The sequence below is a fragment of the Megalobrama amblycephala genome, linkage group LG15 (assembly GCF_018812025.1).
Source record: "Megalobrama amblycephala isolate DHTTF-2021 linkage group LG15, ASM1881202v1, whole genome shotgun sequence".
Lineage (NCBI taxonomy): Eukaryota > Metazoa > Chordata > Actinopteri > Cypriniformes > Xenocyprididae > Megalobrama > Megalobrama amblycephala.
In genome coordinates this window covers 22,494,120-22,518,824 of record NC_063058.1, presented here as the reverse complement: position 1 = coordinate 22,518,824, position 24,705 = coordinate 22,494,120, and the positions used below count along the sequence as shown (strand labels likewise).

At 35.1% G+C, this 24,705-nt stretch overlaps 1 protein-coding gene across 14 annotated transcripts in view; it reads left to right on the top strand.

The window, feature by feature from the left end:
- cadps2 (Ca++-dependent secretion activator 2) overlaps nt 1-24,705 on the top strand; it is a 193,350-nt gene that overhangs the window by 65,000 nt on the left and 103,645 nt on the right. For all 14 annotated transcript variants that reach the window (XM_048159624.1, XM_048159628.1, XM_048159625.1 and 11 more), the window contains 3 exons: nt 2,729-3,061; nt 23,340-23,420; nt 24,317-24,547. In XM_048159624.1, the coding sequence (XP_048015581.1) occupies nt 2,729-3,061; nt 23,340-23,420; nt 24,317-24,547 (645 nt within the window). The remainder of the gene's footprint in view (nt 1-2,728; nt 3,062-23,339; nt 23,421-24,316; nt 24,548-24,705) is intronic.

Genomic DNA, 24,705 nt, shown 5'->3' with positions numbered 1-24,705 from the left:
AACTTCGGTTTCCCCCAGACACGGTCACAGAATATAAAAAAATGAAATTACTGAAAAGTGGTGAAGTGTTTTCATGGTCTTCTGTGCTGATTTGCCACTCTCTCAGTGGGGCCTTTCCTCTCTCTTATGAATCATTGTGTTTTCTAAAATTACGCTGCTCGACTGCTTTGAGGATTTAATTGAAGTTTGGCTTGTTACTTCAGTTTGTTCCTTGTGTCTGTAATGTGTTTATAAAGACAAATTTATGGAAGCAAGTATGTAATCTGTATTAAAGGTGCTGTAACCGTTTAGGAACCTCCACCAAACTTGGACATGAATTTACAAAACTGTTGAGGCCGTTATAATAAGATAAAGAAAAGGATATTTAAAAAAAAAAAAAATACTTGTGTAGAACACGTGCCAAATTCTTACAAACTTAGGCTACATTTTGTATTCACATTGGTATGTACAGCATCCGATGTGTAAGAGGTGTATGTGTATAATGCACAAATTTACCAGAATTATTCATTTTTAAACTTACGTTTTTGGAGAGTCACAGCACATGAAATTTAACCCTTTTTTTTAATCAACAGATCAATGTCATAAAAAGTTCAAATTTACTAGAATTTTAAAAGACTTATTGGCCCTGACATATTGACTAGTCATTTTACTAAGAAATAATAATTATTAGTGCTGTCAAACGATTAATCGCATCCAAAATATAAGTTTATTTACATAATGTGTGTGTACTGTGTATATTTATGTATATACACACACAAATTAAATATATGCATGTATATGTGTGTGTGTGTGTGTGTGTGTGTGTGTGTGTGTGTGTGTGTATATATATATATATATATATATATATATATATATATATATATATATATATATATATATATATATATATATATATATATATATATATATATATATATATATATATATATATACACACACACACACACACACACACACACACACACACACACACACACACATATATGTATATATATAATTTGTTATATGAAAATATAAATAGTTTAACATAAATATAATATATTTAATAATATTTTTTTCATATACACGCATGTGTGTGTTTATATGTATATGGGTCGTTGACAAATAAGGTTTTTAAAAGTGTAAAAAACATAATGGAGATATAATTAATTTTGAAGTTTTATTAAGTGTTAACAATGCGATTATGTGGTTTTTATAATCAGTTAACACTGCTTTTATAATTTTTTACAAGATGGACAAAATTTGTCACCAGAAGTCATTCAGTTTAACCAAAATTTCGGTTATACCGAATATTTTCAAACAATGCTAACAGGCTGATACCTAGCTAGCTAGCTAGCAAAAGGACAATCAAACGTTTTATATTTAGTACAAGTTTTCGAAATATTACAACATTTTCCATGTTTTATAGCGGTTGCACCGAATGACCTGATGTTTCGGGACATTCGTATGAGCAAGTGAAAACATGAATTTTTCAAGTAGTTAAAAAAGAGTTAGTTACTTTGCCTTTGCAGATGTCTGAATGATGTCACATCCTGTCACATGATACTGACCGCATGACTTGATCCAAAATGGTCTCCTTTATATTGGTTACTCCGACTGACATCAATGAAATTAATTTTTCTGGACATTCTTTGCAACGACTTTGCAAGGACTTCTACACATAATTTAAATACCATTTTGCACTGTGTTGATATATGATGTTATAAAATCATGACAGAATAAAAAATATATACATTTATGGGGCGGTTTCCCGGACAGGGTTTAAATTAAGCCAGGATAGGCTTTAATGTAGAATAGTTAATCATGGCTTAAAAAATGTTATTTCTGAAACACAGATTAAGTACAGATTACTAAAACCTGGACTATGGAGTCCTGAATTAAAATAAACTAGATTAATTTAAAACCAACTGTGCTAATCTGAATTATCATGAGAAAGGTTGCCTAGAAAACATGGAATGAACCAAGAAAAGCTTAAAATTGCATGGAAAACAATGGCAGCAGAAAAAGACTGCAATCCAAAAAAAAAAAAAAAACCTTTATACTAAACAAGAGAGTTTTTAAAGCAAGCAAAATACATCAGCTGTAAAAAAAAAAAAAATGCCTGGAAATCTGTTGAATGTTTATGAATTTTTATATATATATATATATATATATATATATATATATATATATATATATATATATATATATATATATATATATATATATATATATATATATATAATATATATAAAATCCTATGATTATCAATGCTTTTGTTTTGTCCTGTACATGGCAACAAACTAAACAACTATTTACACATGCGATGTTCGGTGTTGGTAGTCTAGAAATGATACTGGTTTGATCCACTATCATAGTGGTTGCTTCAATATATTTATAAGGTAATTCTTGTTAGCTGGTCCACAATGCAAGCACAAGCTCAACCCTTCACCACAACGGTAATCTCCAAAAAACACTAACATAATAAAAACTTTTATATAATAGACCAATAAACAGTAAGTCTCTCCATATTCTCATATTTCTAAAAAAAATTTCTTCATATAAGAGATGTATTCAAGTATATAAATTTTATGTGTGAACTGAATTTATAATGTATTTTGAATGTATTTTTGAATTAATGGGTGTCATGTCATTGACCCAATAGCTCTTAGTAATTCTTGATATGAAAAACTTTCCAATGTTCATCATAATGTACAGATGGATTGACCCTATCCGTTTCTTCTGACAGGGCTTTCTGAAGAGCGAGCGAGTGGCCCGCATGGTCCAGAGCGGAGGCTGTTCTGCCAGTGACTTCCGCGAGGTCTTCAAGAAGAACATCGAGCGTCGTGTGCGTAGCCTGCCCGAGATCGACGGCTTGAGCAAAGAGACTGTCCTCAGCTCCTGGATCACCAAATACGATGCCATCTACAAAGGAGAAGAGGACCAGCGACGGCCGCAGGGACGCATGCCCTTCAGCGCTGTGTCCGAGCTCATCCTCAGCAAGGAGCAGCTTTATGAGATGTTTCAGCAGATCCTGGGAATCAAGAAGTTTGAACATCAGCTGCTCTACAATGCCCTGCAGGTTAGTAGTTGCTGAGTTTTTATAGGTCTGTAATAGGTTTTTTTTTTTTTTTTTTTTCTCAAGAAAGAGGGTATAATATAGGGCTGCACAAAAAATTTAGATAAAAGCAAAACCGTCATATGGTTTAGTGCAATTATTAAATTGCAATCTGCTCTGAGTTTGGGTCAATTTAACGTGTATTTGGGAAGACGTGCCAACCAACTTCCCAAACTTGTAATGAGAAGTCAGGGCTCAACGCTAAGGATTTTTTCTACTAGCCCGGTCGGGCAAGTGGTTCAAATTTTCACTTGCCCCGCCAAAATTTTCACTGGCCCCACAACAAAAAAAACGTAATAAAGTAAAAGGAAAGAAAATGGGCCTATAAAATAAGCCTAGTTATTGTTTTTGTTGTCTTTGTTACATTTAACCTTAATAAATAGGGTTATGACACCAAAAGCTATTAGATTAACTCACTTAAATTTTAAATTTTGTAAGACAAATAAACAGTAAGTAATAAACTAGTAACAAATAATCAAATTATGAGTAATAGCAAAAATAAATACAACAGAACAAACATATAATTAAACAGTGCTTTTCAAGTTTTTCATTTTGATTTAAACAAGATTTCCAGGTACAGAAATTGTAATCTAATTAACTATATAATTAGATTAAACATTATTAAAGTTAATCACTCAAGAACAGTTACAGATGCATAAATAATGTTTTGCAATGTTGAAAAATTCAAAACGTTAAATACTGTTATTTGAAATTATTAAAAAAATTAAGACACTTTTAAATATAAAATTAAACCCGCCAGTAGGTGGCAGCGAATCACTGTTAATGAGCGAATCATTGAGATTCAACCGATTCATTCAAATGGCTGATTTTTTCAGGAAGTGTTGCTCAGAGACGCAAAACAATTCTGTGGACTTTGGAACTATTTTCGTTGGCGAAATAGATTGAAAAAGGCGATTTGGTGTCTAAAATGTAAGTCACTTGATATTAAGTTCTTGTTCATTAAACTATACGTTGTATAAAATCAATATCACATTTGAAATCATGCTGATATTTGGAGAATAAACGGCGCTCTATGTAATATTGGTTAACTATATTAAATTATATAAATATGAAAGACATACAGGGGCATTTTTGCACCTTATCTTTCATTCTGGGGGCTTTCTAAATGCATTTTAATAGACTAAAGCATGCAGTGAATGCGTACACTCGAAATATGCACGCGCACACGTCTAACCCTCTAGACTACGTCACGTAGTGTATACGCGCACTCAACGGGTGTGTTTTTGTTTGGTTTTTGTAAAGTCAGGGACATACTCTATCATTTCAGATCGTTAAATCAACAATTACGATATCATAAACGATATATAACACACACCCTACAACACTGGCGCCGATCGGGCAAGTGACCGTTCCGTCTACTGTCCCGAATGTCGTTCACACTGGCCCCGGGCCATCGGGCAGTCCTTATTGTCGAGCCCTGGAAGTATTTATAGACAGAAGAGAAGCTTTAAAGGCTTCCTGCGGTTTTCTGTCAAAATTAAAGTTTGATGATTTAACGTTTGAAAATGTAGAAAATAATGGTGTGTTCAGAAGTGGGGAAACTCGCTGTTCCCAGTAGGAACTTTTAACTGGAACGCCCCCTCAAGTTGGAATTGCAATTCGGGGGAAGCGCAACAATCCCAACTTCAGAATCCAATATGGCTGCTCAGCGCATCAACCATTGTGAAACAGTACATATATTGTTTATTAGCACTTTTGTCTCAATAAACTCAGTGGTCCACACAGTACTATCCAGCCTTTATCTGTGGACATGATACCGATGAGATTCCGAAAGAGCAAGTAGAACAAAGGTTTTCCTAGATGCGTCCATCTTAGATTTCTGGCTTGTGTACTGGAACGTGGTTAACTCGGTTGTGACGTTATTCCCAGCGACGACATCCCTCTTCCGAGGTAAATGGAATGCAACGTAAGACAGCCATAAGTATTAGTATTGTAATTGTACAATTTACATATAAAGTAAAATTATGTTATTAATTTCTTAAATGTTCATTTTTATTTAAGTATGAAATATTACAATACTAGTATTTCTTTTTTTGTTTGTTTGTTTTTAATTTACTTTTAATTTAATAATTATTATTATTTATAGCCTTCTTGATATACACTGCGTTCCAAATTATTTTGCAAGTTGACATATCAGTAAGATTTCAGTACAATAAACATTCAGATTTTAGTTTTTCTAAGAAAATGTTTGTTTGTTTGTTTATTTATCCATGTCTTTTTAGATAACTGGTATCAATCTCAGACAAAATAATTTGCCAGATCTATGGAAACCCTACTTAAAGAGTCAAAGTTAAGTCAAAACTTCCCATGCAATATGGGGAGGAAGAAAGATCTTTCTGCAGATGAAAAGCATGAAATGGTGCAATGTTGTGCAAAAGGCATGAAAACAACTAATACTTGTGTGAAACTGAATGGAGATTATTGAATTATCATAAGATTTGTGAGTGATTTAAAGTACAGCAGAACTCGGTCAAATAAAGGCTTATTAATGAAAATATTTAAAAATGAGTCTTCATGTATTTCTACACCCACTATAAATGTTTCTCTTTGTGAGGTTTGGTTTGGAGTGGCTAAAATGCTTCTTTACGCACAACTGCCAGCCTGCATGGAGAGCTTCTCAAGACTCCAGAGACACCAGGAGCTTCAAATACCTGTTTGCTGCTCAACACTAGCTTTTTTTTTTTTTTTTTATAGCTGCCCTTTTAATACAATTAATTTTTTTTGACAGGAACTTTCCTCAATAAGCCTTTATCTGACCGAGTTCTGCTGTGCTCTAAATCAGTTTTCACACAATATTAGTTGTTTTCATGCCTTTTGCACAACATTGCACCATTTCATGCTTTTCATCTTCAGAAAGATCTTTCTTCCTCCCCATATTGCATGAGAACTTTGACTTGCTTAATAATGTGGAACAACATCTTTAAGTAGGGTTTCCATAGATCTGGCTAATTATTTTGTCTGAGATTGATACCAGTTATCTAAAAAGACATGGATAAATAAACGAACAAACATTTTCTTAGAAAACCTAAAATCTGAATGTTTACTGTACAGAAATCTTTCTGATTTGTCTTACTGAATAATAATTTGGAATGCATTGTATAATCTCAAACTGTTGTGCAGCCCTATAACAAGCACAGCAAATCTGGAATTTTTTTAAAGTGCATTTTAAATTGCAGTCACGCTCCCCGCCCCTAAAATCATTTGGAGCACCTCTCGGGTTTAAATTATTGTGAAATGAAATTTAACTTAAATTTCCATGTATTTTTAGAGACATTTTTGTTTTTAACTTTCTCTTAGACAACAAATGGCAGAGTTTGACTGCTCTGAATGCTTTTATCAAACGTCTGGGGGTTTGGCCATGACAGCTTCATCTCTGTGGATTTTAAAAATGTCTGACACCACAATTCAAAACATTTTTGAAAGAAAACATAATTATCATAATTATCAGTTGTGTTTGATTTTCACAATCCTTATTATAAATAAACATGTCATGAAAAAATGCTGTGCGTTTTCAAAGCCGATTAACATTGATTGAAGTCTTTTTCTGCTTTTTGTACGAGGAACATTTATATTTTTTTAGTGTATAATCCCTTTTTTCCATAAATGGAAGTGAGTTGCACATCATACATTATTTATTTAAGGTGCAAGATAGCCTTAATATTGAATAAAAGATTGTGAAGTCATAGCATTTTGCTGATTTTTGAGGAAAATCTGCACAACTACAGTACCTAGTTTTCCGAGAAAATAAGCCAAACCTTATTTTGCTAAGTTAGACCAGGTCAAAATTGCGTTGTTGAGAGAATAAAACTAACACTAATAAACATACACTTGCGTATCTTTCTCATTAGGCACAAATCCAAATGTCGCTTTAGAATACAAGTCACAGGACAACTTGACTTATATTCCGGAAAATACGGTACATTGTAGTTTAGAGCAAATTGGCCTATTAATTGTCCCTGCAATTTGTATGCCATAAGTCATACTTAACGGCTTATACATGACAAACAACCCAGGACAAAACGCTTTTCTTTTGGATCGACTTTTTACAATTACATGTTGTGTTGATTGTTTTCCCTAATCACGGTAAGCAGTTTAGTGCCTTTAATCCTTTGCCCTTTACCTTAATCACCTGAGCACAGGTGGCTTTATCCCATCATCAGCCGCTTTGAAAACATCCCAGAAAGGTCAGGGGTTGATAGAAAATGGTCCAACTGGCTTGCCCTCCTGTTATCTTTTAACTAGCCTTTCCCCAGGGGACAGGAGGAGTAAAAGAGATGTGGTGGGTGGTCTTCACGGACGTCTCTTTTCATCGCAATTGCAGTTAGCAGATCAGTGCAATTAGGTGGGTTGAGCCCAACATTAATTGGCACTTTTGGCATCTAACTGAGATCTTATGGCTTGGAAAAAGCAGGGGACTGCACATTATGCTTAATATGTCATTTTCTAATTATCTTAGAGTTTGTTTGTAGGTTTATTTTTTTTTTTTACATTTATTTATGTGTATTCATTTAAATCTCTTTATCTAGATGCATTTTTTTATTTAAATATATTTATTATATATTTTATTTTATTAAATATACGTATTTCTGCAACTCTAGCTGTTCTCCTACATCTCAAGATACTGTTCTGGGTTCAACAGAAGTCATAATACAAATAATTTCATCCCTTCATTTGTAAAAACAAGCAAAAATCACATTTACAGTAACACACAATGAAAGTCTATAGGGCATCATGTGTTCTGAAAGGATTAAAAGCTGAAATATGCAGTTCATGTTTTTGTTAAAGGGTCATGAACTGCATTGTTTTATAATGTTTCATGGGGTGCACTTGCACTTATAATGTTAGTATGCTTTTTACATCAAAAATTGTCATAATTTAGAAATAAAGGGCATTTTTCCTACTCTGATTTTAGCCCTCTTATTTGAACGCTCTGTTTTAAGGGGCATGTCTGCTGTGAGACTTCAGTGTAAATGCCCACTGCTGTGATTGGCTAACATCTTTGCATATAAAACAGCTAAGTATTACTCTCTCAAAAACTTAGCACGTTTTTACAATTACAGCTCTCAAGGTTAACTAATCGTGAAAAGTGTTGCATTAGATTTAAATCTATGGCATTATATGTAGATGGTGGCATGAAAGGTTGCAGTGATGAACATTGTAGCCAATCACAGACATGTTGTTGAGTGTGTGAAAGCAGTGATCGCCTCATTGCAACTCAACTTCTGCACACTAACAAATGCTTTCATCATAACTAACAGTGCAAACTCTATGTAACTAAGAGATTTGTTAAATAAAATGGGAGTTTTGGTGCAAGTCCAGAACTGAATCACTGATAAACTTGCGCTGTTTGATTGACAGCTCTAGCGATTGTGAAGGGAGCGTTCTTTGATAGCTTTCCTTTCTATATATAATTTAATTACTGTTTAAATAACAGATTATTTTCATCCTACTAAGAGAAACAACGTGAAGTTGACCGTTAAGTCATTGGTTTTATTTATTGACACATAGACAAAGAACATCTGACTGTACATGAATCGTTATATATCAGATCAGGCATTAGAATTAACACAGTTACTTACATGTTGTTGCATTACTGTCGAGTCCATATTGTAAAAGTTTGTTTGTAAAGCCTGCACCAAAATGCAATTGATTTATCAAAGAATTCACAGTGAAATGTACCGAATACAAATAAATAAAGCTCAACTGAGACATTCACATTCTTGAAAATAAATAACCATATTCCTAGCATTAGGATCAGATAGGATTTTTAGTCATTTATCGCTCTTCTCTCCTCGTCATCTCACTAACACACCAGTGGCGGGGCTAACGTTGCAATGATAAAGTAGGCATTGATTTCTTCTGTGGAGATAGGCACATTCCTGGAGCCTGGTGTCAATAAAAGCTTTTATTGGACTAACAAGGACGTTTTCAGTTATGAAACTTACAGGATATTCTTATAAGAATAAGAGCTCAAGGAAAAGTTGATTTCTCAATTCATGACCCCTTTAAGAGGCTTATATTAATTGTTGCCTGCAAAGATGTTTTATTTGAGCTGTGAAACTGTCTTGGTATATCTGTTGTAGGTGGATGAACTCCATTGATTGTACAATATAATTGGACAGACAAGGTTAGTTATTTTGTCATGCTAGCCTCATGTTAACACATGTAATGTTGAAGTATTGTGGCAATAGTATCAAAACAGTGTGTTTTAACCTGAATCCAAGTGCAGTGTCTTGCCCCATAGACTTCCATTGTAAATTCATTATTGTTCAACACAAGTTTGCTTGCTTTTACAAACTGAGGGAAGAATCACAATTATTTTCTGGAGTAATCGAAAGCGCCATAGATGCTTTTGATAGGCTTAACTAGTATTGAACCCAGAACATTCCTTTGAAATGATCTAACAGTAACGTTTCTAAAAAAAAAAAGGAAAAAAAGGTATAAATAGTGTGCCTCTGAGTGTTTCGTGCAGGGCTCATTTCATCTGCATATGTCAGATCTGTTGCCATTAAGCACAGCATTGCTTTTAAACTGCACATCCACAATCCAGAAGGCAGCATGTAGTTTTCTGTAAGCTTGCACACAGATCTCATGTACGTTTTCTGAATATCCTTTTGTACCTTATATTGTTGTAGACTAATGAGGTGAAATTGCCGCATGGTTCCAATCAAATCAGGCTTGAACTACTGGTGCTAATCTCTCTCGGCGCTTATTAAGAATTTACGCACCTGTGTGCGTTTTATGGATTCGTGTCAGCTGACATTTAAAAGTTTGTTTGCTTGTGTGTTAGATTCGGCATTAGCTGGTGGCTCAGCATTCGATAAATCACTCATGCGCATGTGTTTAAAGGGCAAGGAAGTGTAAATTTATGAGTGGTGTTGTAAAAAATACAAGGAATACTGTAGAGCAAAGCAAACACACTGGGAGATAATGACTGGGGCCAATCTAGAGATATGCAGACCAGAGTATTTTCAGATATATATATATATATATATATATATATATATATATATATATATATATATATATATTTAAAAAAAATCTAAATTGTCAAGTTATTGACTCATGAATGTAAAAACTCCATTATAAAAACCCATAGGAAAATCTCAAGGGAACTCCTGGTGAATTAGTCTTCTAGGTTTTGAATCCCTGCACCACTCTTTTGTTACCAAATCTGTTTTGATGTGCTTCAAAGGGAAGACCATCTCCAAGAAATTGCCTTAAAAGCACTATAAAGAGAAATACAAATATAGATGAACTCAGTAGTCAATCTCACTAATCGACTTGTCGACCATCATGACTCATCTGGATTTTTAAACTTGAAATGATATGTGGATGGCATGTGGATGGCTGTTAAATATAAAAAAGGAAGGAGAAATGAGAGGATATGGGAAAAAAAGGGGGAGGGGGGTCAGTGAGAGCTATTCTTGGATCTTTCCGTCCTCAGCCATTTCCTTCATTGATTATTATCTTACACTCCTGCACATTGACTCACCAGCTTGCTGTTATTTTTGTACTTTCACACTTACTTGCACGTCTGTCCATGTGTGTCCATTTAAAGATGGAGAAAGTTTTTTTTTTTTTTCTTTCAAAAGGCTGAATATTGGTAATTCATGCATAACATGCCCATTTAAAAAAAAAAAATAATAATAATAATAATAAAAAAAAAGATTTTAGGTTCAAAATTATATAAGTTTATAAGGTAAATTGTATATATTTTTTTAAATAGGTCATATTTAAAGTTTTTGTCTTCACTAGATCATTTCAAATGGTCCTATGATGTAAGAAATCAACAAATATTCAATGTAGTCTTTCAATTAAAATGGCATTTTTATTCTTTATATTTTACATTTTTATAAAAAATGGAAAAATGCTGTCATAGATGATGAACTATAGCATATTGCACCATGTGACAAGTCAACTTTCCAAAAATATTAAGTGTACAACTACCCATATAACAGCGTTTTATGTTGTCAATCATGATGATGTACCTGCACTTAAGGCTACATTTCCTTGGATAAATCATATATATCATTTTCACTGCCAAACACTTATTTAACCCTTATAAGGTCTTTGGGGTCTTTTTAGACCACAAACTATGTTTGCTCAAATAAAAATAATTTTCTCTTTGTCCAAATGACATGAAACTTTGTACCGTTGTTAACACTTTCTAGATCTACAAAGAAAAAAAAAATGGAGTGATAGCTTGTTTTTATTTTAGTGTAAAAAAAAAAAAGGCACACTCAGGGTCTTCGGGGTCTCCACAGACCCCAGGCAACAAAATGTAATTTTGTTATAAAATAATTGTTTTTTAAAAAACAAATGTAATTTTACTCTGTTTATTAATGTTTTAACTTCATATTTGTGCAGTTTTTGGAGGATTTCTCATATCTTTTAAATTTATATAAATGAATAAATAAATATTTTTTATACAAAAACAGCTTTTTATGTAAACTCCACCTTATAAAAGACCCACATTTCTAACTTTCATTCATGGGGATAACATGGATAATTTGACATGGTTTAGTGTAAGATTTTTGCCCATCTTTTGAAAAATGCAGTTTTAAAAGTAAAAAAACTATAATTTTTACCAGTAGATGCTGCAGAGCTCCACTATATACTATGTGCTGTTTGACTGACTGAAGGACATCTTTTCATAAGTTTTTTTTGTTGGATTCATATCTAAATGTTATGAAATCACAATTATAACAATAAAAATTACTTTTTGTCAAAGTTTAGCATTTTTTTTGTACTGAAAAAATAAGTTTTTCAAAAATGTTGATTTTGAGGATAAATTTTGTCCAATTTCTAAGTGGAGTCTCATCATAATGTAACAATAGTGAAAAACAGATTTTTTTTAATTACAAAAAATACTAAACCTTGACAAAAAGTAGCCTTTATTGTTATAATTGTGATTTCATAACATTTAGATATGAATCCAACTGAAAAAAACTTATGAAAAGATGTCCTTCAGTCAGTCAAACAGCACATAGTATATAGTGGAGCTCTGCAGCATCTACTGGTAAAAATTATAGTTTTTTTACTTTTAAAACTGCATTTTTCAAAAGATGGGCAAAAATCTTACACTAAACCATGTCAAATTATCCATGTTATCCACATGAATGAAATTTAGAAATGTGGGTCTTTTATAAAGTGAATTTTACATAAAAAGCTGTTTTTGTATAAAAACCTATTTAAAAAATATATTTTTTAATTTATTTATATAAATTTAAAAAATATGATAAATCCTCCAAAAACTGTACAAACATGGAGTAAAAACATTAATAAACAGAGTAAAATTACATTTGTTTTTAAAAAAACAAGTATTTTGTTACAAAATTGCATTTTGTTGCCTGGGATCTGTGGAGATCCCGAAGACCCTGAGTGTACTTCCCAAACGAAGACCGCATAAGGGTTAAAACAGGATTTTCATTTTGATTTTCCAGCTAGATCTGTCTTGCTTTAAACGTGTAAGTGATTTTCTCTGATAGCTGCTCCACCCGGTGTCAAATTCTTTTACGGAGTGAATGCCAAGGGAAGAGAAAGAGGGAAACTGAAAGAGACTGGAAGCATGACAATTGAAATGTCAGTAAGTGGAGGGTGTCACACAAAGGAAGAGGAAGATATAACAGGACTAGGAGTCAGCAGCAGATGAGTGCAGAGAAGTGACAGACTGAGGGGAAAGACGGATGTGTTCGAGTAGAGTAGAGGTAGAGGAGGAAGACAGAGGAGATCCAAGAAACAACAAAGATCAATAACATGAAGTAAAAAGATTAAGTGAAATTGACTGGATACTGTAACAGTTTAAATATAGCAGTGGTAAACTGGGAATGGTGTGATTTAAAATATTGTATTTTCCATATTTTGACGTGTATCTAAGTGATTTTCGAAAATGAAAAAAATACGTAGGCTGTGACTTGGTTCAATCCAACATGATTTGTCATGAAGACACAATAATTTGCACCATTATTTTTGCTCCAGTAAATCCAGTACTGCACAGATTGAAATGTGCTAAAAAGGGACTAATTTTCAATGTTGTGATTGGCTATAGCATCATTTTTAGCTGTACTTTGCAGTTTAGAATTTAATCAGTTTAGTGTCAATGCAATGTTTCACACAAGAAACGTTCTTCCTTTCAGAAACAGAACACTGTGTGGACCTAAAAAGGAGAGTTTACCTGTTTTTAACTTGCGCAAAACCTAAAAAATTGCAACAAAAAATGTTACTGTAAACAGAAACCCCTCAAGTATTTGTGCTTGTACAGTAAGTACTTTGGGGTAATCAAAAGTCGAGACTCAACCAAAATGTCTATTATTGCCACGAGGCCGCAGCATTAAAGGATTAGTTCACTTTCAAAATTTCCTGATAATTTACTCATGTCATCCAAGATGTTCATGTCTTTCTTTCTTCAGTCGAAAAGAAATTAAGGTTTTTGATGAAAACATTCCAGGATTTTTCTCCTTATAGTGGACTTGAACGGGGACCAACAGGTTAAAGGTCTAAATTACAGTTTCAGTGCAGCTTCAAAGAGCTCTACATGATCCTAGACGAGGAATAAGGGTCTTATCTAGAGAAACCATCACTCATTTTCTAAAAAAATTATATACGTTTTAACAATTAATGCTCATTAATTCTCTATTTCTCTCTATTTGAATTCCAGCAGTGTAGACACTGCTAAGTATATTTAAAGTGTACAGGTTAAAGTTTGAACTAATTGTTATATACTTGCACTAGCATACTGTATATGACAATTTAGTTCAAACTTTGACCTGTGGAGGGCAGTAATACACTTAGCAGTGTCTACACTGCTGGAATTCAAATAGAGAAGAAGAAGAAGAGAGCTAGTTCAAGATGAGTATTTATGGCTAAAACGTATAAATTAAAAAAATAAAAAAAAAATTTTAGAAAATGAGATATGGTTTCTCTAGATTAGACCCTTATTTGTCATCTGGGATCGCTGTAAACTGTTTGACCTTCAACCATTTGGTCCCCGTTGAAGTCCACTATAAGGAGAAAAATCCTGGAATGTTTTCATCAAAAACCTTAATTTCTTTTCAACTGAAGAAAGAAAGACATGAACATCTTGGATGACATGGGGGTGAATAAATTATCTGTAAATTTTAATTTGAAAATGAACTACTCCTTTAAATATAACACAGTGACATGTGACATTTGTTGTGAAATCACCACCAGGTGGAGCAAAGGGACGGTTAAATGAAGATAGAATAATGAAATAAATTACTGGTAGTAATAATAATAATAATAATAATAATAATATACCATTTAATCTTGGCTAATTATCTTATGAGTGCTTAACTATAAAATAAACTGTGTTCAAGTTATGTTATAATTGAAACATAAAACATTGATTAATGTTTATTTTCAGAAATTGCAAACTTGAACCCGATACAAAACTAACATTTTTTATGGAAAAAACTCAAAGCCAAATACATCATGAAGGTATGTGACATAATTATCCATGTATCGTTGTGTACGTATAGCAAACTCAACCCACAGTTACTTGAGTTACATAATCAGATTACTTTTAAATTTACAGCAAAAAATCTAAGTTGCTTTTTCAAATAAGTAACGCAAGTGAGAAAAAGTAACATAATGCATTACTTTGCATAGAAAGTAACTAAGTAATACAATTAGTTACTCTTTTAGGGCGTAATCCAACATTGTTCATAGTACATTTACTAATGTTACAGGGTTAGTTAATCCAAAAATGAAAATTTCTGTCATTAATTACTCACCCTCATGTTGTTCCAGTCCCGTAAAGCCTTCGTTTATCTTCGTAACACAAATTAAGATATTTTTAATAAAATCCAAAAGCTTTCTGACCTCCCTATAGACAGCAACATCATAACCAATTTCAAGGCCCACAAAGGTAGTAAAGACGTCGTTAAAATAGTCCATGTGACTGCAGCGGTTCAACCTTAATGTTATGAAGTGACGAATACTTTTATTGAGCAAAAAACAAAAACAAAAATAGTGACTTCATTCAACAATTTCTTCTCTTCCCTGTCAGTTTTCTATTCTGTTCATGTTGTAAACACAGTGCAGCACTTCCGGGTTCTATGTCAGAACGCCGACTCATTATTGGCCTACACAGTTCATGTGAGCAGCACGACGCATACCTGTGATCCTGACGCATGAGCCGGCCAATAATGAGCCACGTTCTGACTTAGAACACGGAAGGGCTGCACTGTGTTTACTACGTCAACTGCATAGGATATAACCTGTAATATTTTGTAACTTAATCTGATTGAAAGACAGAAATGGACAGGAAATCATGGGAAACTAACCTTATAAATCACATCATCTCATGGTCAACCATTATATCAGTCAGCTAATCAATAAATAAAGCACCCTGTGAGGTGTGGAACATCTGGTTGGGCAGACAGGCAGGCGGGTCGTGTCTCAGGTGGACACATTGAGAAATCCAGCTGTGCCCTTCTGATCAGAGAGGCCCATCGCTGTAGCTCAGCCCTCCCTGTTCTCTTCTCAGCACCTGTCATCCTCTTTCTAATGAACACATTCAGCCTGGCCTAGCGCTCTTGCCACCCTGTCATCTCTCGTTAGCTCGCCGCATCGGGGCTGGAGGACGCGCCCGGCAGGTAAGCCACCAGGAAGCGGTAATGAATTACCGCCTCTGTTGGCACAGCAATACTCATATCTGTCTGACAAGGTCAGGCGGACCATCAAAAACAGAGGCGGTGGATCCCAGTGACCTCCACTGCAGACACTTTCTGGCTTAAGTCTAAAAGTTATTGAGTTATAAAGTGTTTTAATTCCTTTATTTTAATATTTCTTTTATATTTATGGAAAAATCAAGGCATTTTTTCACATTGTTGATGTATTGAGCTTTAACAGCTTGTGCTTCTGTTGCTCATCAACAACAAAGCTGGAGAATCTCACGCAGCCAAAATGACAGTGTTACAGCCTTACATTCTTCAAACTGTTTTTGTGTGTGTCTCTTTAAATGCAAATGAGCTAATGCTCCCGGCCCCCTTTCCAGAAGAGGGCAGAGCTTTAACAGCTCGCGCTTCGGATACTCCGGCAACAACAAAGCTGGAAAATCTCACGCAGCCAAAATGACGTTTGTCAGCAATGGTGTTCAGCCTTACATTGTTCAAACCGGAGTCAGACACTGATGGAGAGACTCAGGAAGAAGTTACAACTTTTAGAATGAAACTGGACGTTTCTGAACGATTAGTGGATACATTTTTGTAGTTGCTGTGGAGTTGATTCAACTCATCGACTAACATGTGCCGTCATGTTAAACATAAACATATGGAAAAATCAAGGCATTTTTTCACATTGTTGATATTTAAATTACATTGAATTATTAATTATTCAATATATACTGTGAATACAAAGTATACCACAAGGCGACTCATTTTTTTTACATTTTTAAATGATGATGCAAAATAATCTTTGAATCAGAGTTTTGAATCAATTCATTAAGTCCAAAGTATACTTCACTTTCGCAAGCATCAGCGTGCAGTGCATGTGACACGAATTTCGTCATCAGAAGACTGCGCGCACTGCCAGATTTTTGTAACCGTTCACACATGCACAGGTTGCACATGCGCATAAATTTTTTTGCAGTAATTAGTTTATCCACTAGGTGGCAACCGTGCCCTGGGGGCATCGATTCACAAGGTAGTCAAAGAAAACCTGCATAAACAGAACAGACCGGAACGCATGCAAGCTACAGGGACAATGGAGGCCTACATAGACGACAGATTGTGTGAAGAGGTTAGAAAGTACCCTCAACTCTAGCATGAAAGAATATAATGATGTTTACATGAGTTGTAACTCGTGGGGAGAGATTGCTCAAAACTGCACATCTGTCGAGTCAAATGAAGTATGCTTTGCAAGGCTATGTGTTCGACTGTGCGCATACACTACCGTACGCGTAAAAAAAAAGAAAAGAAATATACCCAGGGCTTTACAGTTTGAACTGATTCATGACCAGATTTCACTGATGAACAGTCAAATAATCTTTAACTTCATTTTTGTTTTGTTTTCTTTGCCTTTTTGTTATTTACAGTATTATCATATGTGTAGTAATAACATATGTGTATATTGCAGCATCCTGAGGTCAGAGTTTTGAATTGGTTTATTGAAATAAACTGATTCACAGAACTTGATTGTCATCCTTTTTGCTACTGAAGCTTAAATAAGAGATGCTATTAAAACAAAAAATGAAAGCTAGTATGAACAACCAAATAAAAAGCACAGTTCTTTGATCTTATATGGTCAGCAAAAGCATTAGAAATGCATTGTGAATATTCATTAAAGTGGCCAAGCCTAGTATAGAAAGACAACCCATACTTTTTTCCAGTTTCTTTGCGAGAATAAAGCTGGGTGACTGGAGATGGCTGCTTTTTAATTGGTTTGCTAATTTAGATGAGGGGGGTAAAGAAAGCTCGGGGAAGATTAGAGCGTGACAGCGGCTTGTTTCTCTCCAGGCTGGTGACGTCTTTCATTAGGGCACTCCTAAGGCTTGTTGTCATAGAAATTGTTGCCAAACTAACCAAAATAGAGCAGCTAAAGAAAAGCGAAGAAGTTGGTAACACGGCAACAGAAAAGAATCTGGTTTGCATATGTGTGTGGCTCTGGGGAGGTGATTGAGTACGTTCTCCTTAAAGAAAGCCACAATGAAGCCATTTTAATGCATTATGAACACAAACCTGCTCTGCTATGTCACTGTTATATTTCAGTGGGATGCTGTCCATGTTTTGGCAGTTTTATTATTCTTTATTTAGCCACTGTTTGCGTCATTGTGTTTGGAAATGGCTGACGTGGTCATTCTGGCTGTCAAAACCAGCAATTCATGACAGAATTATCTGGTCAGCTGGGGACATTTCAAACTTTCAAACTGCCAATCATAATAGATTTCCAAAGCTTGCTGTGTAAAGGCAAGAAAAACTTAAAATTGTCAACACTCTGACATGACCATTGTAAATAAAATTACTAATCTTATTTAGCGTCTGTTTTAAATTTATTTAAATATTTAAATTAAAAATGTAATTACAAAAATGAAAAATTATAAAATGACAAATATTGTTTGTTGTTATTACTACTAATAACAATTATAATAGTTAGCAATCCATTCTCTAAATCGCTTGTACGGTCACAGAGATGCTATATTATATTATATTATATTATATTATATTATATTATATTATATTATATTATATTATATTATATTATATTATATTATATTATATTAACATATGGTAATAAAATCACCAATCCAATCTTAGCATCTGTTTTTAATGGATTACATGCATTAAATTACATTTTAAAAATAAATGTATTAAAATTATGTAAATTAAAAATGAAATTACAAAAATAAAAAATGAAATTACAAATATTGTTTGTTGTTGTTAATAATAATCATCATTATTGTTGTTATTGTTATTAATACATTTTATTAGACTTTTATATTATAATTATTTAATTTATCATTTAACAATTTTATTTTTTCCAAATTTGGTACCACTTTACGATAAGGTTCAGTAGTTAGCTACATTAGTTAACATGAACTAATAATGAACTGCACTTCTACAGCATTTATTAATCTTTGTTCATGTTAATTTCAACATTTACTAATACATTATTAAAATCAAGAGTTGTATTTGTTAACATTACTTAATTTTATATATATATAAATTCCCATAAATCATAAACAGTCTCTCCAAATGCACTGTTCCAAATTTCTCCCTACCCTTACGTAAGAGTAAGGAAGCCCCCCCATGACTGGTGATGATCTGCCCTGTTAACATAGATACCACTAATGTTGCCAAGTTTGCAGTTTTCCTGCGGAATTGGGCTTCTTTTAAGTTGTTTCCGCGGGTAAAAATGTTTTCCGCGGGTTCATTTCCACCCCCGTACCTATGATTTTGGTGCTCCAGGCATACAAATTCAGTGGAGAATTCGGCTGCCTAACATTTGGCCGGGCTACATTTGACTGGCCATTGGGTTACATTTGTTGCTCAGACCTGGCAACCTTGGACACCGCCCTGAGTGAGCTGCAGCAGTCTGCTATTTCTGTTTACTCGCTGTTGCAGCTGTACAATGTCTACACCAAAAAAACATTACAAATGTTCTGTTATGGATGTACCAACGAACATAAGAGTCTCCATAGACCGAGGACACCGTGGTTGAATTTCAGTTATGAAGGAAATGTGCCGAAGAAGGTTGGTAAAGTATTATATATTTGCGCAAATCATTTCACGTCGGACTGCTTCACAAACGAGGGTCACAAACATGACGGCACATGCTAGTCGATGAGTTGAATCAACTCCACAGCAACTACATAAATTTATCCGCTAACCATTCACAAACATCCATATGCATTCTAAAAGTTGTAACTTCTTCCTGAGTCTCTCCATCAGTGTCCGTCTCTGGTTTGAACAATGTAAGGCTGAACACCGTTGCTGACAATCATAATTTTGGCTGCGTGAGATTTTCCAGCTTTGTTGTTGCCCGAGTATCCGAAGCGTGAGCTGTTAAAGCTCTGCCATCTTCTGGAAAGGGGGTCGGGAGCAGCAGCTCATTTGCATTTAAAGGGACACACACAAAAACGGCATGTTTTTGCTCACATCCAAATAGAGGCAAATTTGACAAGCTATAATATATGATCTGTGGGTTATTTTGAGCTGAAACTTTAGACACATTCTGGTGACACCAGAGACTTATACTGCATCTTGTAAAAAGGGTATAATAGGTCCCCTTTAAAGAAAAGATTTCTGAACCCGACAGGTTGTCAGAGAACTCCTCTGGGTCATTTCATTGAAACTTTTTGTAATTCACCAAATGCAACAAGTGAAGCTGAAGCAAAATCTTATTGGCGTGATCCTTACATGTCCAACCTTATCTTAATTAAATGTCACATTTCGTGTGGTGTTCATTCAGACATATAGCTTCTAAATAGCCTGCTGCAGCAAACAAGAGTTATTAGTCACTAATTAGTTATAAATAAGCTATGAATGTTGTTGATTATGTGCTTTTGCGCAGGCCTTAATTACCTGTATGAAATGGATGGCACCGTTAATTCTTAATTAGTGGTCATTCGGTTCCCTTAGAATGTTCCCTTTTAATTATGCATTTCCACATATATTGCTTACTAAATAAAAAATATGAAGACCTCTACGGTAAACTCAAAACCATGGGGATGTTTGCATGTGTATTTAATGTATTATTTCCACCATCAAAGTGCAAATGTTATTCACAGTTCCTGGAAAACTGCAGCCAGTCCCACCTTGACCTTGATCTCTTGTTGTTGGTGGGGTCATTAGGTGTATTATTAGTGGATTTTAACAGTGGTTTTCTTCTGTGATGCTCTCATTACTTCCTGTGTGCTTCAGAGGTGCACTTTCTTTAACACCTGTTGGCCTCTTTCCCTCTGTGTAGACGTGGCTAACTACATCATTAAGGCTTCCCACATGTGACCAGACAAGCTCCGGGCTGACAAGAGACCTTCATCTGGTCTGCTTTCTCCCACACACTCCTTATGTGAGATTTTGAGGCGTTTGTGGATTTGCATATGTTAATAGAATGAGTCGATAATGAACATTGATGTGATGGGAGCAGAAGATCGGCTCAGCAAAGCATGGCAGACATTATCCGGCCTCATTACAGAGATTGCTCATCACACTGCTTCACTCAAACAAAGTCCTTATAAAACCAGATCTGTGCATATTCTTCTGCTGTTTAGATCTGTGTTTGTGATGTAACAAATGAAATCAGAACACTTCAAATAGAATATTGAGCAACACAGCGAATTGATGAATTGATTGTAGAATCGTCATTGAACAGAAGCAGATGCATTATATTTACCTTTTATTTAAATTTTCCATCTATGGGGTTATTTCTGAAGAAAATGTATATGCCATTTGACCATTGCAAATCCTTGGTTGCTGTGGCACTGATATACGCTTGCTAAGATTTTCTGGGTTGTTGCTAGGGTGTCCTGGGTGGTTACTAGGTGGTTACTATGGTGTTCTCAATGGTTTGTATGTTGTTGGTGGTGGTTTATAGGTGTTCTCAATGGTTTATACGTTTTTTTTATTCATTTTTATTCATTTGGTGTTGTGAGTGGTTTATAGAGTGTGGGTGGTTACTTCAATTGTAATACATCTGCTAAAATGTTCTGGGTGGTTAATATGTGGTTTCTAGGGTGTTTTGGTGGTTACTAGGTGGTTTCTGTGGTATTCTGGGTGGTTTCCAAGGTCTTCTGGTGGTTACTAGGTGGTTTCTGTGGTATTCTGGGTGGTTTCCAAGGTCTTCTGGTGGTTACTAGATGGTTGCTAAGCACCCTGCTAAGGTGTTCTGGGTTGTTGCTATTGTATTCTTTATTTTCTGGTTGGTTTATAGTATAGTATGTTATATACTACCATATATAGTGTTACTAGTGTGTTCTGGGGGTTACTAGGTGGTTACTAGGGTATTGTGAGTGGTTTATAGTCTATGAATGGTTACTTTAGTTGTAATACAGTACATCTGCTAAAGTGTTCTGGGTGGTTAATATGTGGTTTCTAGGGTATTTGGTGGTTACTAGGTGGTTTCTGTGGTGTTCTGGGTTGTTACCAAGTGGTTTCCAAGGTGTTCTTGTGGTTACTAAGTGGTTGCTAGGGTGTTCTGGGTGGTTGCTATTGTATTCTTGGTTTTCTGGTTGGTTTATAGAATATAATGGCATATAATATATTACCATATATAGTGTTACTAGGGTGTTCTGGGGGTTACTAGGTGGTTACTAGGGTATTGTAGGTGGTTTATAGGTGTTTGCTAGATTAGTTATGGGTGGTTTATAAGGTGTTGTGCGTGGTTTATAGGTTGTTGCTAGGGTGTTCTGAGTGGTTTATAGAGTGTTCTGGTTACTAGGGTGTTCTGGGTGGTTTATAGAGTGTTCTGGTTACTAGGGTGTTCTGGGTGGTTTATAGGTGATTGCTAGGGTGTTGTGGGTGGTTTATAGAGTGTTCTGGTTATTAGGGTGTTCTGGGGGTTACTAGGTGGTTACTACGGTGTTCTGAGTGGTTTATAGAGTGTTCTGGTTACTAGGGTGTTGTGGGTGGTTTATATGTGGTTGCTAGGGTGTTCTGTTTTTTTATAGGTGGTTGCTAGGGTGTTCTGGGTGGTTTATAGGTGATTGCTAGGGTGTTGTGGGTGGTTTATAGAGTGTTCTGGTTATTAGGGTGTTCTGGGGGTTACTAGGTGGTTACTAGGGTGTTCTAAGTGGTTTATAGAGTGTTCTGGTTACTAGGGTGTTGTGGGTGGTTTATATGTGATTGCTAGGGTGTTGTGGGTAGTTTATAGAGTGTTCTGGTTATTAGGGTGTTTGGAGGTTACTAGGTGGTTACTAGGGTGTTGGGGTGGTTTATAGGTGGTTGCTAGGGTGTCCTGGTTGGTTTATGGGTGTTCTGGACTAGGCGGATGCTAGGATGTTCTGGGTGGTTACTAGGTGGTTTCAGTGGTGTTCTGGTGGTTGCTAAGCACCCTGCTAAGGTGTTCTGGGTGGTTGCTAGGGTGTTGCAGGTGATTTACTGTGTGTTCATTCATACTGTAACTGTAGTGCAAATGGCGCTGGTCTAGTTACCTTATACTTTGTTCAAATCAACAAATATGAGCCTTAGCAAGTACCAATTAATTAAAAAAAAAACTTAAAAACTTCCGAGTGAACTAGTATGTTGCAGTAATAGTGCAGCATGAAATGGAAGCGGAGTCCACCCTGCTGCCGCCGCAGGGAGAAGAGCTTATCAAGTGGAAACAGTGCTACGGTGGGGGTGGTGCGTGTGTGTGTATGTGTGTGTGCATGATACAGAGAGATTTCCCACTCATGGAGAGGAAACCCTGTCTTGACAACATGCCAGTAGTGCTCTGTGGGTGTATTTGTGTGTCACTTTCTGTGTGTGTGTGTTTTACACTCCAAAAACGTTTCATTTGAGGGCATGCCAGAGCCGCTCAGTGAACAGATAAAGACATTAAACGTTTTTATGATCTCATATCTCCTCGGTTTGGCCTGTCCAACTACCACCGCTGCTTCATGAGGCTCAAAAGAGATTACATGACTAATCACGGTAGTCATTAAGCTCATCTTTCCTGCCTTTTCACCACGGCCAGCTTTGATCTATCCAGATCTACCTGTGGTAATGTGTTTAGTAAACCGTGTCAAATAGATAAGCTTTGTTTTCTGTTCCCCGTGCAGCTGGACAATGTGGACGAGCAGGCGGCACAGATCCGCAGAGAGCTGGACGGGAGACTGCAGCTGGCCGAGAAAATAGCCAGAGTAAGAAACCTTCAACCTGCTTCTACAGTATCTTTTCGGTGGAAACACCTGACGAAAAATGGAATTACACCTGAGATTTTGTGTCTTTTGTTTGTGTGCGTCCATATGCATTTTAATTACTGTAGATATCATCTTGTGAGGTGGCTTTAGTTCATTACAGAGTGCACATCAGTGTTTCCTTTACACAGGAAAAGACATGATTTGCGGATAAATGATTACAATCCGGTTCTTCTTGATGACTCCATCAGAAAGATTCACAAAAGTCTTGAACTAGCCAATTTGATAAATAAGAATAAAAACATTTATTCTGAAAAAAAAAAAAAAAAAGAAGAAGATTGGTTATGCTATTTTTTGTGGATTGAGTCAATAATGTTGTGGACTCATTCGGAGCAATACGGAGAAAGTAAAATAATTAAAAAAGAATACAATTAAATGGTATTTTAAAAAAGGCACTTTTTTTTCAAAAAATATTCAAAGTTATGCTATTTTTAGCATATTGTGAAGTAAATATGTACTAAATAATAAATAATATAAAATACATAACAAGTAAGTAAATAAGAATAAATCTTATTATTTTTTTTTTTAAATGTTTTTTTTTTCTTCTTTTTCTTAAATGCTATTAGTTGGGCTATTTTTTTAGCATATTTTTGATAGTCAACATTACATAAAAAAGAAAAATAGATTTTACTATTGGTTAGGCCATTTTTTTAGATTTTTGTGGACCAATCAGTCATATAGTTAATGAATGAACGAATTAACAAACGAATGAATGAATCAGTGAATTAATGAATAAGTAAATAAATAAATAGCATATTGTGCACTAATTGTGAGGCTGAATCAACTGTACGGATTCCTGAAAGTCACAATGTTCATTCTGTTTATGCTGCGTCTGATAGGAGAGAAAGTTCCCAAAATTTATTTCCAAAGACATGGAGATGATGTACGTGGAGGAGCTCAGGTCATCCGTTAACCTGCTGATGGCTAACCTGGAGAGCCAGCCTGTGGCTAAAGACTTCAAGCCCAAAATCAAGCCCAAACTCACACCCATGAACAGCTTCCTGGACATCGGCGACGAGAACGACTTGCCTCTCTCCAAATCTGACGTAGTGCTGTCATTTAGTCTGGAGGTGAGACTGATAAAGTCACCATCAATCATTGCATTACAGATCAATATGTGGGTTGTGATGGTTTCACATTACACAGCTATGAAACATTGGAATGGTTGAATAAAACTAGGGATTTTTTCATAATAGATCAAGTGGGTTAGTTCAACAGCTAGTTGCTA